The sequence below is a fragment of the Lycorma delicatula genome, chromosome 9 (assembly GCF_047948215.1).
Source record: "Lycorma delicatula isolate Av1 chromosome 9, ASM4794821v1, whole genome shotgun sequence".
In the NCBI taxonomy this organism is placed as follows: Eukaryota; Metazoa; Arthropoda; class Insecta; order Hemiptera; family Fulgoridae; genus Lycorma; species Lycorma delicatula.
The window spans coordinates 97876120-97893371 of NC_134463.1; the positions used below are offsets into that span (position 1 = coordinate 97876120).

The window sequence follows — 17252 nt, forward strand, 5'->3', positions numbered from 1 at the left end:
AAGTGGCCGTGAAGGTGGAAAACATGTCCTCAACATTGCTGAGGCTTATGGCCAATGCCGGGGATCCTAAGACAATCAAACAGAATGCCGGCGTCTACCTTGGTATTGATGATATTGTATGCAGCACCAATATGGTGGGAGGCCTTTGGAGTGGTGAGAAATACCCAGAGATTGAATGGCATATATAGGAGGCTGGCAATAAGAGTGGTGCAGCTTTACTGGACGGTATCATTGGATGCCTCACTGGTGGTGGCTGGTATGCCACTGTTGGACCTGCTGGCCAAAAAGATAAGAGACAGAGCCACAGATGGTAGAGAAGAGGCGAGGGGCTGCTTCCTGGCTGACTGGCAGGAGAGGTGGCGGAGTGTGGAGGGACACTGGACCTACACCTTGATCCTGGAGATGGCTGCCTGGAGCAATAGACTGTATGGAGAGGTGGACTTCTGGATGGCTCAGTGATTATTGGGTCATGGGTTGTTCGGGGTCTACCTTTGTAGGATCGGAAAGAGGCGCACAAAACTGTGCCAGTATTGGGAAGACATGGATACGGTGGAGCACACCTTTGTGTGCCCCAGATGGAGGCAGGAGATACCATGTGATGATATATATAGCTATAGCATATATATTCTGAGCTGTATATATTATTAACTGAAAATATTGAGTGTAAATAGTGTCTGAATGTGTTATGTAAATATTGATGTGAATGAGAAGTGTGCCTGTGTTGCGGATGGTGCTGATGTTAAGCCTTTACGTCAATTCCAGCACCATCCTGTGTGAGGGAGTGGGTTTTTAGTGGGTCCCACCGCATAGGCAGTGAACCCCACACACCCAGTATGTGCGGGCTGCTGGGCTTGCTATGTGGTACACAATCACCAAAAAATTATAATTTTCTATGAGAAAATAGAAATAATCTCATAGAAAATCTCTATGGAGATTTTAGGAGATACTAGAATGGATGATGGATTTCATGTTTATGTATGTATATTTATATTTGTGGTCAAATTTTTAAAAAAACTTTGGTTAATGAAGTTCTTAGAAACCTGTAATTTCAGGTTGTTCTCTTAAAATACTATATAAAATTATAACATTCAGTCAATTCAATGAGATAAAAACAGCAGAGATTTTATTATGTAGAGGTAAATAACTTTCTTGTTTTTTTTATTAAAATTCTGCTAAGTGAAATAAATTTAAAACAAAGTTTCTGCTTCTAGCTGTTTATAAAGGGAGAATAGGAATAAGTATGTCATACAACTTTCATCCTCTTATTAAATGATTTTGTTTTTATAATTTTTTATTTTATTTTATAACATATAATTCTTGATTAGTCTATTGCTAGTAGTACACAAAAGCTTAAACATTAATATCAGCAATTACAAAAACAAAGATTATCCTTAAACATTAAATAACAAAGGTTATACTAGGCCAAGATTTACAAGGTTGGTGTGATTAGTTCATTTTACTATTAAAGTAAAAGTATGAGAATCCAGAAAGTGAAAAATATTTATTTGCACTTATCATCAATGCCAAGTAGCAGTATTCCCACCAATGTAGGAAAGTCAATTAGACCCCTTTTAATTAGCATATTAGCCTAAGAAAAATGTTTTAACTTTAAATATCTTATACTCTTTTCTTTAAAAAAAATATCACATAAAATGTGAATTGTAATCTGGTTTTTAAATGGAAAAAGGTTTGTACTAATATAATGAGATGATAAATGAACACGATGAGAAATGCATTACTTTCAAATAAAGAAATGTTCATGTGAAAGATCACTTTGGATGACTCTTTCTTGTAATCAAAAAATATTTAATGAAATTCAGTTTGGTTCTAAGTTACTAAATCTACTCAAATAAATTCAGTTTGGTAAAGTTTTTAATTACTATTCCTGGAATATATGGTTAAATTACCTCAAATTTTAAGTAAGCATTTTCCATAAAAAAAATTTTTATGGCTAATGGGTTCCTCAGCTAGTAACTGAAAAAGATGATTAAAGTAATTTAGAGAGGTCTGAGTATTTCTTTGCACGAGTTGATATTTCAAAGCAAGATAGTAATGAATGTAGAATTACAGAAATCTGAAAGTCAATAATTGAATTCATGAAAATGATAGTGAGTGTTCCTGTGGCTGGAAAGTCTTCTACTTGTTAATAGAAACATCTACTTTGAAACATCTTGTCAACTACAGTTGAATACAACATCTTTAGGATTGTTTATAAATATTGACAAGGAACTGGGAAGCTATTTGAATATTCATCATCTGGCTACCAATAATTTTCATTTATTTCCTAAACTAAAAGCATATTTAGGTTACACCATTCTGAAAATGAGAGAAGTGAAAAAAATTGTCACTACTCAGCTGACAAAACTGATGGTGAGTTTCTTCTTATAATTTTCCAGTTCTATGGAACTGGAAAACTGGTGAAATATCATAAGTGTTTAAATGCAAATTATAACTACACTGAAATTTTTTTACTAATATCCAATATATATTATTTAATTTTTTTTTAATTTATTACTAAAACACCAATGTTCTTTACTTCTTAGATTGGACTTATAAAATTCACTCATACTTATCATTATTAATATACATATAAATTCACACACTAAATACATATAATGTTTATATAATATATATATATACTCATATTCAACAACAATAAATAAATAAAAAAAATATTTCTAATAATAATAGAAACTTAGTTATTTCTAGCTATAAGTTAACCATTAAAATACATTATGATCTATTATTTTTTAATTAAGATAACTTTAATTACAAATGCATGAAATTTTATTGATTTAGGTATGATATAATAAAATCTAGCAATAAGTAATTGCAACAAATATACTGAGTATATATCATCAATAACAGTTCATGCATCATAGTAAACTTCTCTTCTAAACTGTTATTTAACCACTAGCATATAATACTATACAATATTATATTTTCAATCACTGTAAAATATATCAGTAAATACATTTTTCTTTTTTTTCAGTTAAAATAAACATTTTTTTCAATAATGTATAATACAAAGCGATTCAAAAAGGACTTCATAACTTTTAAAGCATAAAAAAATTTGTTTAGATAACCTATTCAGTTGAGGTCTCATTTCACAGCAAAACAATCAAGTTTTGATTAACGTAGTTCATTATTACCAAATTCGGCCACCAGCCTGTCACCATTGCTTTTAAAAATGCATACATTTACTAATGCAGAAGTGCTTGTGATTGTTTTGGTTTCACAATTCGCAGTCAGCAACTGCAGTTCAATATAATTTTTGTAGCGAGCCTCCTAGTAGGCATACAATTTACGCTTGGCACCAAATCTTTGTTGAGACAGTTAAACTGGTGTGGAACTCAGAGAAAGCTTTGCATGTAGCCTGAAGAAATCAACTTAATTTGTATCACATGATATTGACATTCCACAAATGACTGTTTGGTATGTATTACATAAGTGATTGCACTTGAAGCCACACAAACTAATTATGGTTGTATGACAATTGCTTGGCTGCAGTTTTATGCGGAAATGAATGGATAGAATTGCAGACAATATATTTTTAGACAATCAATTTTTAGTGATGAGTCATTCACATCAGTGGCAAGGTGAGTACCCATAACTGCCAAATAAGGTAGCAAACACCCTCATGAAAATTTGCAGCACATACATGTTAGTCCTAAGGTCAATGTTTTTATGTGCCTTATGCAAATAGACTGTATGGTCCATTCTTCTTCCAGGAGGCAACCGAAAATATTATTGTTTATCTGAATGCTTCAAAATGTTCTAATTCGTCAGTTAGATGATAATGGGCATCTTAGTCTTCATTAATAATTCATCGGAGTAATGGTGTCCATCTTGAACGCCATTACTACCAGCAAAATGGGGGGGGGGTGGGCGAGGGGCATCACCTCACTACTACCTAGAAGTTGTTTAGGTCCAATTACCACCTTTGCCTGTTGAGAGCTAAAACTTTAAATTAATGCCGCAGGTGCAGTGGTAACGCCAGACTTGCTGACTACAGTCTGGAATGAGATTATTTTCAAACCCAAACTAAATGTGTTTTTCTATGAAATGAGACCTCAACTGAATTTGTAAGTTCTCAATAAATTTTTATATACTTTTAAAGTTTTGAAGTCCTTTTTGAATCACATAGTATTGCTCATAAAAAAAACACATGAATACTATTAAATACAATTGGTGTTAAATTACAATAATCTCTCTAGTCATTATTGTTACTAAATTACTAGTTGATATTTTTATTTATGGCCATACTTTATTGACGTTACTAAAAACGCATTAGTAACCACAAAATTCATAAATACTCACACTACAGGTGGCACAAATTTTGAAATTATAATTTTTTTAGTAAAATATTTAAACATAAAATTTAAAACAACAATAAATGTATAGACATCAGAGGAGTTTGAACAACTACAAAATGAATTATATTAAAAAAAAAATTTACAACTGGTTGCTTAGTCTTTTGTAAAAAGGTCTCATAAATTAATCTGAAGAAGATTGACATCCTTTGAACTAAACATATTCCAAAGAAGTATGCAAAGAATATTGAAGATTTAAAATTTAAGCGTTATCTTTCATCTTTACTTCATTTCCTGCATGTCATGATAGACTGTCATGATTTCCTCCATGACAATGATTACGATTATGATTGACAAATTGAATTTTCTAAGTTATTTGTGATCTGTAAAAAAACAGATCAACATTTCAGATGATCGATTTTACAAACAGATCATCATGTTTTATAATAAAACTAATAGTCATGTTTTATTTATAACAAACATAATTTATACTGATTAATCAATAATCCTCATGAAGTAATGCAGCAGTTCAAAGTGGCTGATGATATTGACCAATGGCCACATCTTAACCGATGTTTTCAAAACACACATTAATAGAACTTGTTTTTTTTTTAAAGAGCTGTTACACAGCAGTCTACAGGAATGCTACAGTAACTAGTGTTGCTGGCAAAAAAAACTTTCTAATAATGCTACAAAAAAAAAAAACAAATTGAAATTGAAATTTTATGGTTTCTCTATCAGTTAAGATAAAGATCTTAGCACATTTTGAAATGAGTTCCAAATTTAAAAAAAAAAAAAAAAATTAATGAACTAGAAGCTGTGACATCAATTGGCTTTTGTGTTCTTGGACTTTACTTTTTTCTAAGAATTTACTTTTTTTCATTACCAAAATAGAAGTATAAGAACGTAAAATGAATTGAAAAGTAAAGTAGTAAAAGTAAAATAGAGAATACATTTGACATAATAAATCAAGATAAACAACTATTGTCATACAGTTGTCAATGATCAGTTATGTTGTCCAAAATATATATAAACTGGAGTAAATTTTAAACAAATTAATAAACATGTAATAGATAAGTACAGTTAGTATAAGAAAAGGTATTTTTCTTATTATTGCATTTTTCATTACAGCAGCTTTGACTTGTGTGCCACTCTGTAGAATAGAACAGATGTAAAAAATAAAGCTAAAAAATATATAATTTTTTACTTTTAGCATAATTGTTACTAAAAATATTAAATAAGACCAAAACTAGAGTACTGCTCAAGGTGTAGTATAAACATGAAGACATGCACCCAAACTGGGATCAAGAAACTATATTTAATTCTACACTGCGTGAAAGTTTTTCCCTACTTATTAGGTATAATAATTTCATTCATGAACTACTTTGAATTTAAATGATCATGAATATAGGTGATTATGATTTCCAATGCTGTTTGTATACAACAATTATTTATGTCACACAATTATTTATGTTATTTATGTCACAATTATTTATGAAACTGATGCAAGAATCATTTATGACTGGTAAACAAATTATTGACTGGTTCAAAAAATTAACAATTATTAATTATTGTTTGCAGGGTATATGATTTTTATTTTGATTTTTCAATACTGTGCATTCATACCTGACCTACTGTGGTTAATGAGTTCCTCAGAAATTAAAAATTGAGAAACCAAAGAACAAATTAAAAAAGAAACAAAAAGTTCTAGTTTTTATGTTTTTTCCTATTATGGTTGAAAAGAGAATTATTTTGAAGTGCACCTACAAACTGAATCAACTTTTATAATAAGTTTTTAATCTTCAGCAGCCGGCACTGCAGATCTGTATTAGACTATGTTCAAAAGGTGTGTTGAATCTGAATTGTCTGTTCAAATATAATGAACAAAAAAATACTGACAAAAATACTGTTTTGTTTAATATATTGTTACATGTTAATATTTTATAATATTCAAGTATGTTAAGATGTGATTCTTTTTTGTGAACTTAAAGAATTTAAAGCTGTGATAATGATAGTGGATGGATGTGTTTATAAGTAGTGTTGAGAAATTTTAACTCTAAATTACTGCTGTGGTGGATTTTCAAATGTTCACTGCATCTTTGTTTAAAGCTGAATTCCATCTGATCAATGCAGAATACTCTGCAGTCTGAACAGTAGTTTATATATTCCAGAGATATTAAATTTGTTTGGCGACTCTTTTCAGTGTGAAATAGTTTTGTTTCACACAGTTTTGTTTGATATATTAGCCAAATAAAACATTAGATATTATGCACAATACTGAAAATACATAATATATGAAATTGAATGATTTTCGATGTGACTTTATTAAGTATATGCGTAGGCAACTTTTCTGTAAACAACAAGAGGAGGCAGCTTCTGTTTGTTTTTGGGGGAAAGGAGCAGTTTTTTGTTAAGAACTTACAAAAATTTACACATATATATTAACTCTTTTTGGGTAGATTCATCATGTAAAACTAAAAATATCTCCACTTACAATTTTATGTTACAAATTTAAGAAATGAACATTACAGGAGTATAACTATTACAATAGCAGAAGAAAAACTCAGTTATATAATACAATCTATGTATTGTATAAATTGTTTGCTTATTTTTTTAATGAGTAGATCCATTTTGACAATTCAACATAAAAGAAGCTTAAGGATGAGTTTACTGCTGAGGTAATGTTTTTTTGTTAAAACGTAGTTGAATTAAATTTGAACACAATAATAATCATCCACTTTTATTCAAGAGAAACATTTTAAGATAAGATAAAAATTTAGTGCATTGACATTTATTACATATAATGCATGATATTTTTAATCAATATAAGTACGTAAATATTTTATCCAAATTTTTTGTGGAATGGAAATGTTAAAATTCATGAGTAAATTATTAATACACTCTTCTTTATTTATTGAAGCCCAGCTACTGTATGTCTTGACGTATCAGTGAAGTTATACTACTATGAATTTTAACAAACAGATATTTATTGCTTGGTCCTAATTAAACTTGGTAATCATAGTTAAAAAAAAATTTATATACGCACTATCACTTTACAAACAAGAAATGTAGTTATACTATCTTCTACCAAAACTTTACTATTTTGTTAGCAGTGATGTCATGAAAAATGTCAGAGACAAAATGACATTTTGTCATTTCTATTTTTCTATACTTTGTAATAAACTGTAATAGAATAAATAAATTCAGTATAATAGTACACTCTGAAAGTGTTTAGATATTATTCAGTATTAGCTGCAGACATAAATGCTGCTAGACAGCATTAATTTTTTTTATTTTCAAAATGTTATGGTAAACATAGCAAGTAAGTAATGATTATGATGATGATGCGATTTTGGGTGAATTAAACAAAAATTAATAAAGTAACAATAAACTAGTGTAAATAATAATCATGGAGATCCGAGGAATGAATGAATTTAAGAAATCTGTTTATGTAATTTTGTTAGAAGTATGCCTCTACTACCAATAGTTTTTAAAACAATTTTGAAATACATAAAACAGTCAGCATTGGAAGAAAATTCTTGCATTAAACAGCTGACAATCAAAGTGTTAAAAAAATTTTAACTGTATAGTATTGCAGTAAACAACGTAAAAGAATAATTCCTTCATTGAAATCCATGAGGAACATGTATCGATAAATCTTTTTGTTTTTAAAGAGACTACTTTTGAATATTTTCAAAAGCATACAAAATTATAAGCAAGAAGTAATTTACAGCTGTGGTTATTAAAGTTTACAAAAAATACAAAACAATGATTTAAATCAATAGTAACTAAAATGAATTATAAGATAATAGAAAATTAAAAAAGAAAATGGCAGTTTGGTAAGAAATACAAGTACATAATTGGATGGAGATATTTGGTATCAGGAAGAAGAATACTTTACATATAATTATATTTATAGAAACATTTATACAGCAATATTCTTAAAATAAATATATTATAACAGAATAGATATACATTTTTTCCTAATATTCATTTCCATGATAAAAGGTAACTAAATGATATATAATTTTCTTTCTTTTTAAGAAAGAAGCAAAATTATCTTTCTTTTAATTTTTTTTCTTTGAATTTAAATTTTAAAATTTAAACTCAAAAAATAAAATTAAGGCTTAATTCTTGGCATAATTGTGCAACAATTATGTTGACATTATTTAAGATAAAAGACATAATAAACCTAGTAAACAAGCATAAATTATATATCAATATCTATAAAAAAATATATTCACAGACAATTTAAACACCATAAAAAATTTGTAGGCCATCTATAAAATATTTAGGTCCTGGTAGGGGTAAAATTCAGTTTCTTACAACATAAATGTTCTACAAAACTTGAACACCAACTCAAGTAGTTTAGATGTTACACTTTGAAAAATAGAGGAAAATACAAGTGATATACCTAAAATGATTTAGTTTCATGTATTTTGATTTACCTAGATACAATAGGATTTCACAGTTAAGTTTAAATAAATTTCATTTCATTTTTATCCTGGATCCTCTTAAATAAAGTAAGAGTAAATTAAAATGGTTAAAGTTGTGTTTAATAAATTGAATCCAGTAGATTATATAAGTTTATTTAAATCCTTATGAAGTCTCTCTCTTTAGTTGAGTAACATTAAGTAGGTCATTCAAAAGTGACTGTAACAAGTACACCACTTCAAAAAAATTTTATTTCTTTGGTATGTTAGAGCTTTTGATTATTTTGGACATAACTACTGTCTAGATATGAAGAGTGTCTTTATTACCCAGGAGTCACTATAAATGGAACATTTTAGAAAATACCAGCAGTTATTTAAAAGAAACAAATGTTTGGGTGTCTGTAACACTTTTCTTACCTACTCACTATGTTAAAAAGAAATTATAAGAGTTAAGTCTTTGTAACAGTGTCCTTCACTCTGTACTCTCTGGATATTCTGTATAAGGGACTACATGTATTCTCTTGTATAATACTTTTAAACCAATTGTAAGTACTTTCTTTAAGTTCAATTCATATTTATAAGAAATATAAACAAATAATTGTTTTTCAATATTTTTATGAAAACCTACAATTACTACAAATATACATATTATATATTTTAAATGTACTTAAAATAATTTATGAAAAATTCAGCTTAGAAGATTATTAAAATAATAATCAAAATTAATATAGAAAAGTAGTCATTTTTATGGACAGATTATGCTGATTTTCTGTAATAATATTAAGTACAAAACTTTAACAAATCTTATTTTTTACAAAAAAATAACAATACTCTACACCAACACTTATATTGCAGGTACAACACATTAGTACTTATATGATTATGTACAAAATTATCTAGAGAATGATTTAATAAAAATTTACAGGGTGATTCAAAATGATTAATTTAATTTCAAATAAGCTTGTCTGTATATGTATATTAGGTGCAGTAAAAAAATATTTAATGATGATCCAGTATGAGATAATCACTACTGAAAATGCTATAATCATTATAAAAAATAACAAGTGTTCCACACTCAATTTAATAAAGAAAGTGAGTTAATTAAGTAAATAACTGCATATTAGCATGTCAAAATGCAAGTAATATTCAACCCATCAAATAACACCTTAGTCACAGAGATTAACAATATATGAATATCATTGCACACAAAGGAAAAACTCTTGATTAGTGTGTCAATTTTAGCTCAGATGCCTTACAACCATAGAAAAAATACAGGTTAAACACATATATTGGCCAGCATAACATTAAATAAAAGAAGGAATGTTAAAGTTAAGAAGATTAATAAAGACCTCTACTGATGATGCTCTGCTAGCACTCAATTTGCAAGAACAGGATATTATACTTCCGCAATGGATTAGTCACAACAGACCTAAGGAAAGTAGTCTATTTGTTTGTTTTTTTTTTGTGCACAACAAAGGTTCATTATTAGCGCCTGAAATCAATGATTCTACAATATATAAACTAATTTTATAACAACATGTGCAATGTATAATGAATGATTATAAACTAAATAACAGAAAAAATTAAATTAATAAACAAACCGCACAATAACAGAGAAAAAGTACAATAAGGAGAAGCACAATATAAAATGCAAACATAAGCATTAAATAATTGAATATAGACGTCCAGCTTTAGAAAATAACAAGATAACATCATCAGATTGTTTATATCAGCTCCTGATATATCTGCTGTCAGCTCCTAATCTAAATTTCCGATGCAATTCCACATAACACATGCAGTTCCCAAGGATGTGGTGTTATCATCAGTTGGCAGCTGTAGCGAACAGGTGCATAGATCTGATTCGTTAGATGGTGTTTATTGTTGGTCTCTTAAATAACCAGATTTAACTGTGTGACTTCTACAGAATTGCATTAAGAATACTGTGAACATAATGTTTCTATTCACAACAGAATCATTGACAATGGACAAGACATAGCATGAGGAAAAAAATTAGAATATCAGTTTTTGTGGTTCATCAAATTATGGAAATCAGATACTGCCATTAAAAAATGAAACCCAAATTTTAATAGTTGTCATTTTAATTAATATGCCACTATCCATTATGTATTTGTAAATTAAAAATATTTGCTAATTTGAAATTGGTTAAATCATTTCTAATTACACTGTATTATGTTAAAATAAATATCTATTTAAAATAAATAACTAATATAAAAAAAAATTAATGCAGTGTTTGGTATTAATGGAACTAGAATATTTTTTTTTCAATATTATATACTTGCTAATTAAATGTACTATCAATAAAATATACTATATTTCTAAACATTTTATTATTATTTATAACCTTTTTATTAAAATAATAATTAAACATTTTATAATACTTTTTGGGAATGTTGGTAAACTACAAATACTTAAGGCTGTAAAATAAATAATAAAAATTATTCTATAAGTTAACGCGAATGGTATATTAAGTGTGTTGCAGCCTTTACTTAGTTTATAATAATCTTTCCCTCTGACTATAAACTCAACAAAATCTCTGATATATTTTTAAAGGAGAGAGAAAGAAAGGTAAAAATCATTTATATAAATATATACAGGCTGGACCTAAATGACTGAAGTATGTTGGTAACATGACATCCAAATTCAATTAATTACCCTCAACTAGATTTGCTATGAGATATATGAAAATCAAATTTAATCCAATTAACTTTACTAGTAATGAAAAAGATTATAATAAATGACAAATAATAACACAGCCAATGGTAAGCAGACAACTGAACTTCTTAAACAATCATATTTCTAGTTCCTAGTTATCATTTTTTGACACATTGTGTTAGTATCACGTTCATTTTTAACCAAACATTTGCAAGCAAGTTGTTCATTAACAATTAATCTCTCAGTTTTTAAAAAAAAATCACGTGCCAAAAGTAATTTAGTTCTATTTGCATTTTTGAAATTTATTCTATTTTCAAAGTTATGACATTTTTTTTGAGAAATGACTTTATAAAATAATAGAAAGTTTATTAACATTTTTTCATTCTTGTTAAAAAAAGGCTACGTCTTTTTGCAACCTAAAATTTTATTAATCTTTTTATTTTAATCTAAAATACATGCTAACCAGTCATACTTTTGATTTTAATATTATTATAAAATGAATAAATCAACAAACTTAGTAGAGCTTCACAAAAAAAACCATAATGCAATTGAAACCTTGGTAATTTGATAATGAATCTCAAAATTTTTATTAAAATGATTAACGGTTTGTCCCTGTCATTTTTCAATCACGTAATTTTTTAACTGATGATTAAAAATAAATATGAACACTATAATGTATCGCTTAGTAAAATGCATCCTAGGAATAGAACATAATTTTGTTTACTTTTTGTTAATGAGTTTCATTTCACAGATCTCTGCTTCTTTGGAAAATATTTTTATAAAAAAAATACAAATACACATTGTACATAACAGAAAACTTAAAAAAGTAAACATCTTCATAAAATATGTTGTACATAGGAGGGTCGGCTGAAAAGTAATACCCACTAGAACACAACACAAAAAAAACAAAATCTTGCACAAAGAAACAGGTGCTACCAGAACCCTTCTATAACATTTCAAACCTCATTGATCCATGTCCTCCCATTTTCTCTTAGTTGTCATTATTACGCAGTCAAATAAGCTATGTCAACGCTTCTAAAACATCATGCAGCGATTAAATTTTTAACAGAGTAAAAATTAATGCTAGTGATATTCATCATATAAAAACTGTTTATAGTGATGAAAATATTAATTTTGAAGGAATGTGAGTAGGTAGGTAATAAAATTTCATGCATCAGACTCCACTAAAGTGAATGTAGAGAATGAACCTTGCAGCGGCCAACTAGTTTCTGACTGATGGAAAAACTAAAAAGAGGTGAATAAATCGATTCAAAATAATGCAACATAATACAAAAATGCATTACCACCTAATAGGCATATCAAAAGAACGACTAGGAGACATTATTGCACAGTTGGGCTATTTAAAATCTGTTTGTAGTGGATAACATGCAAACGCACAGAAAAGAACAAATAACAACAAAAGGAGTGTTGTGAACAGCTCCTGAAATGAAATGCCATCATGATGAGGGAGACATATGGTGGGAGACAATTCTCTTGGAAAAACGTTTTCTTGAGAATTTTCAGAGATTTTACAAAAGTGTATGTGACTAACTACCTGGAAGCTGTAAATTCTGTGTGATATTTGTTAAAACTCCTTAGGAGATGTGTGTGTCATGTTCAACAATCCATGGAGCCAATAATTCAACAATGTGATAATACTCTACTACATATAATCACATGAATCACTGAGGCATGTTGAATTTTTACTGAGAGTTGAATTTTAACCCGTTCTACACGCTCCAAATTCACCAGATTTGGTACCCTGTGATTTTCACTTCTTTCTGTAATTAAGAGAAATATTAAGGCTATTCATTTCAACACAGATGATGAACTGAAATACACAGTTGAGGATGAATGAAAGGCTGCCAGCATTCTTTATTGACAGATTGAGAAACTGGTTCACAGTTAGGAGAATTGTGTAGTTGTAAATGGTACTATGTAGAAAAATAAATCTAAGTCTTTGTGGAAGATACAATGTACTTTGATACCATATTTGTTTAATTTGACCATCTCTTTTCATTTGGAAGCTATTAGTGACTGCATTAGATTTTAGCTACTCCTCATACTTTAAAAATTGAAGATATTAGTAACATACTTTACATTTTAGAAATCAACATTGAAAAATAAATTAAAAATAGATATTTATTAAAAAAAGTAACAATAACACCAGTAACAACAAATAATAAAGTATTGAATTAATAAAAAAAAAAAAAAATATAGAAGTTATTACGTGCAGTACTATGATCAAAAGAGCCCCTAACTACATAGATGATAATGTTGAGTTAAATAAAGAATTTAATAAAATACAAACCAACTAAAAATGCTTCTAATTTAAATGTGTCAATTTACACACAACCATAAAATGAATTAATTCACAGCATTACAAAAATCAAATATAATTTTTTTTACATTCCTTTAAATTATAATGCCAAGATGAGAATTATAAAAAAACGATGGTAATCCCACTTTTTCCAAATAATAATAAAGCCAGAAATTAAACTACTAAAACAACTGGTAATGAGAAGCTCGAGCTTGAAAAACAGTGGGAAATACATAACAGAAATAAAGAAAGACTTAATTAAAGATGCTAATGATAAACCAGATATCAATGAAATTCTAAAAAAAAATATTTTTTTCTACCACCAAAAGAACCCAAAATATAAGCTTTTTGGGTGAAACTATGAATGATCTGATCCGATAACCTAAAGAAATATTGGCAAATACAGAACAAGCCAATGAAGAAAGTCAGAAGGAAAACTGGCATAAGTGATCCAATGTGGTCATAAAATCCCCCACAAAAAAAAACCAGTTATAAAATTGCTTTTCAAACTAACAACAAAAATTAGAAAAAATAATAAATATAATTCTTAGCAATAGCAGCAGAATAGCTTAATTTAATCCAATGACTGATGTAGTAAACATATACAGTATATATATATATATATATATCTTACTAGTTTTGATATTTTTTGTAATTTTTTATAAAACTTCATTCTGAAGAAACAGAGATTTCTGTGAAATTACTTTAATGTAATATATATATATATATATATATATATATATATATATATATATATAAATAATAAAGTAGTATTGAATATACAAATAATAGTAAATTAAATTTTAAAAATCAGTAACATTAAAAGAATAAAAAATATTTAAAACTTAATGCTCATAAATCATCTCTGAGAAACAAAGGAGCAATAAAAAATATGTACAAATCTTGAAATAATATTTGTGAATAATAATGTATATTATTAATAAATTGTACTACCATATCAATACTTTTACCAACAGATAAACCAGAGTAAACTACAACAAAGTAATTTACTCTTCAATAATATATTTCATATAAATTAACTGATATCACTTAACGCTTTTATTATAATATCACAGATATTTCTATCAACATATGCAATAATGCCCCCTGAATTGCATAAACTACCGTGGTCAGAATACTTTAATTTACTATCCTCTACATCTGATCCTTGTATAACTTTTGTATAATCTAGTACACCACCACCAAGTGATCTTAAAATAGAATCACAACTACAAGTATCCCAAAAAAATGTTGTTCCTTTACTTAATACATACGCATCAGCAATTCCTTCTATAACACATAACAACTTGTAACCAGCTCCAGCTGCTTCAATTAAATTAAAACCAGATTCAGTTAAACAATTTCTTATAAACTCATTTTCACTGGCACTTATTACAACAATCTGAAATAAATAAGAAAACAGTTAATAGTAATGACAATATGAACTTTAAACTGCTAACTAATTATTTACAAAATGAAAAGTAGAAAATCACAGATGAAAAAAAGTTGATCTTTATAAGAAATTTTAAAAGATTAGCTAACTTTTAAAAATGATATATGCCAGATTTTTTATACATATTTTCTTTTCTATAAAATACAATTTATCTATTATCCAAACCCTATGAAAATCAATTAATGACTCCATTAGAAATAATTCTTTTTTTGAGGTTTGCCATAAATTAATGTTGTTCATACTGCTAAAATAAACAACATAAACAGATTTTCTAAAACAAATTAAATTATAAGAAAATTTTTATTTCTTTAGTTTGAAAAAACAGCTCAACAATAAAGTTTTGTTTACATGTGTGTTTCTTTAAGTATTTGTGTTGCTGTTTAAGTTAACAATTTACAAAAAAATCTGATGTGGACACCACATGACTTCCTTATATACCTATTAAATTATATGTACACATTTTTGGCTGCACTTTATTTAGACTTATTTCATTTGAAAGTGAAATACGATCCTCCAATTCTTTAATAAAAGTGGATAGTTACACAATTGCTAATGTATTAGGATAGAATAAAAGTCCCTTTATTACTTGTATTATTTCTATCAGTATTCTTTATCAGTATTGTCCGTATCTTCGTGAGTTGCTGATTAACAAAAGTTTCAGATTTCTGGTATGTCATATAAATAAAATCAGATTTCTAGTGTGTTATATAAATAGAAGTTAATAATTAAACTATTCCATTTAGTGAACTCTTGTATACTGGTTACAAATGTTAATTTCGATCTTACGGTGTAAAATATTCAGTTTTTATTATTGGATTATTTGGTGAATAATCAAAAATGAAAAAGAAAATCATACAGGAAAAAGAAAGATAACATGAAGAAATACGTCTAAAAAAAAAACTACAAGAAGATGGATATGAAGAGGAAGAAAATGTTAATAAGGGAAGAATAAAAAAATTAAAAGAAGATAATAAATATAAAGAGGAAGAAAATGTTAAAACCAAAGAAAGAATAAAACGATTAAGAGAGTGGATGTTGAATATAAAGAGAGGAAAAATTTGAAAACTAGAAAACATGTACGCAAATTAAGATTAGAAGAATTATATTAAACCATAGAGTGATTAAATGACTGGCAACAAAAAACAACGAAATGATGATCAACTCCAACTTAGGGAGAATATTGTCCAAGTGTAGTAATTAAACTATATTTAATTTAATAATTAAATATAATACTCATAGAGGAATAATTAAATTTTAGTTAATATTAATAACAATTAATTTGGATTTTGAATTTTTTCTTAATGGCAGTAATAAGCCTTCATTGAGAGCTTTTCAACATATATCATAAGTGTTACTTATTTCCATTAGTTCCAGAGTTATGGCCAAATGAAATTGTAATTAATTAAATATTTGGATCTTATACGGGCAAAGACACATCAGTTTGAATCAGACTTTTATTTTTTTAAATTTAATTATATTGATTAAATATAATCAATAATTATTAACCTCTGATTGTAACATTTTCTTTACAATAAATAATAATTCAATAATAACAACAAAAAAAATCTGAAGATATTAATGAAATAAAATTTTATGTACTTTTCATTTTAAAAAAAATGTGAATACGTAATTTAATAGGTGTACAAGTAAGTCATGTAGTGTCCATATCAGATTTGGTAAACATCCGATTATTTGCTTTTGTTTTCATTTTGATGGTTTGATCATAATAATTTAAAGAACAGTAATTAGATATAAGACCTACATTTATTTATAGAGTATAAAGGGACTTTTACTCTAATCTAATATTTCAAATAAGATTATTCAATTAATAACTGTACAAATATTTGATGCTAATAACTAATATTTTACAAATTGTGTAGCTGTCCACTTTGTTAAAGAATTGGAAGATCGCATATCACTTTCAAATGAAATAAGTTTAAATGAAGTGCAGCAAAAAATATGTATATGAAATTTAATAGGTGTACAAAAAAGTCATATGGTGTTCACATCAGATCTTTTCTTTAGGTGCTAAATTTATAACAACATTCTCACACTTTAAG

At 27.6% G+C, this 17252-nt stretch overlaps 1 protein-coding gene across 1 annotated transcript in view; it reads right to left on the bottom strand.

The window, feature by feature from the left end:
- Positions 1-14746: 14746 nt before the first annotated feature.
- Ipp (inositol polyphosphate 1-phosphatase) overlaps positions 14747-17252 on the bottom strand; it is a 40893-nt gene continuing 38387 nt past the window's right edge. Inside the window, exon 6 of the mRNA XM_075375440.1 lies at positions 14747-15141. Within this exon, the coding sequence (XP_075231555.1) occupies positions 14776-15141 (366 nt within the window). The 3' untranslated portion in view covers positions 14747-14775. The remainder of the gene's footprint in view (positions 15142-17252) is intronic.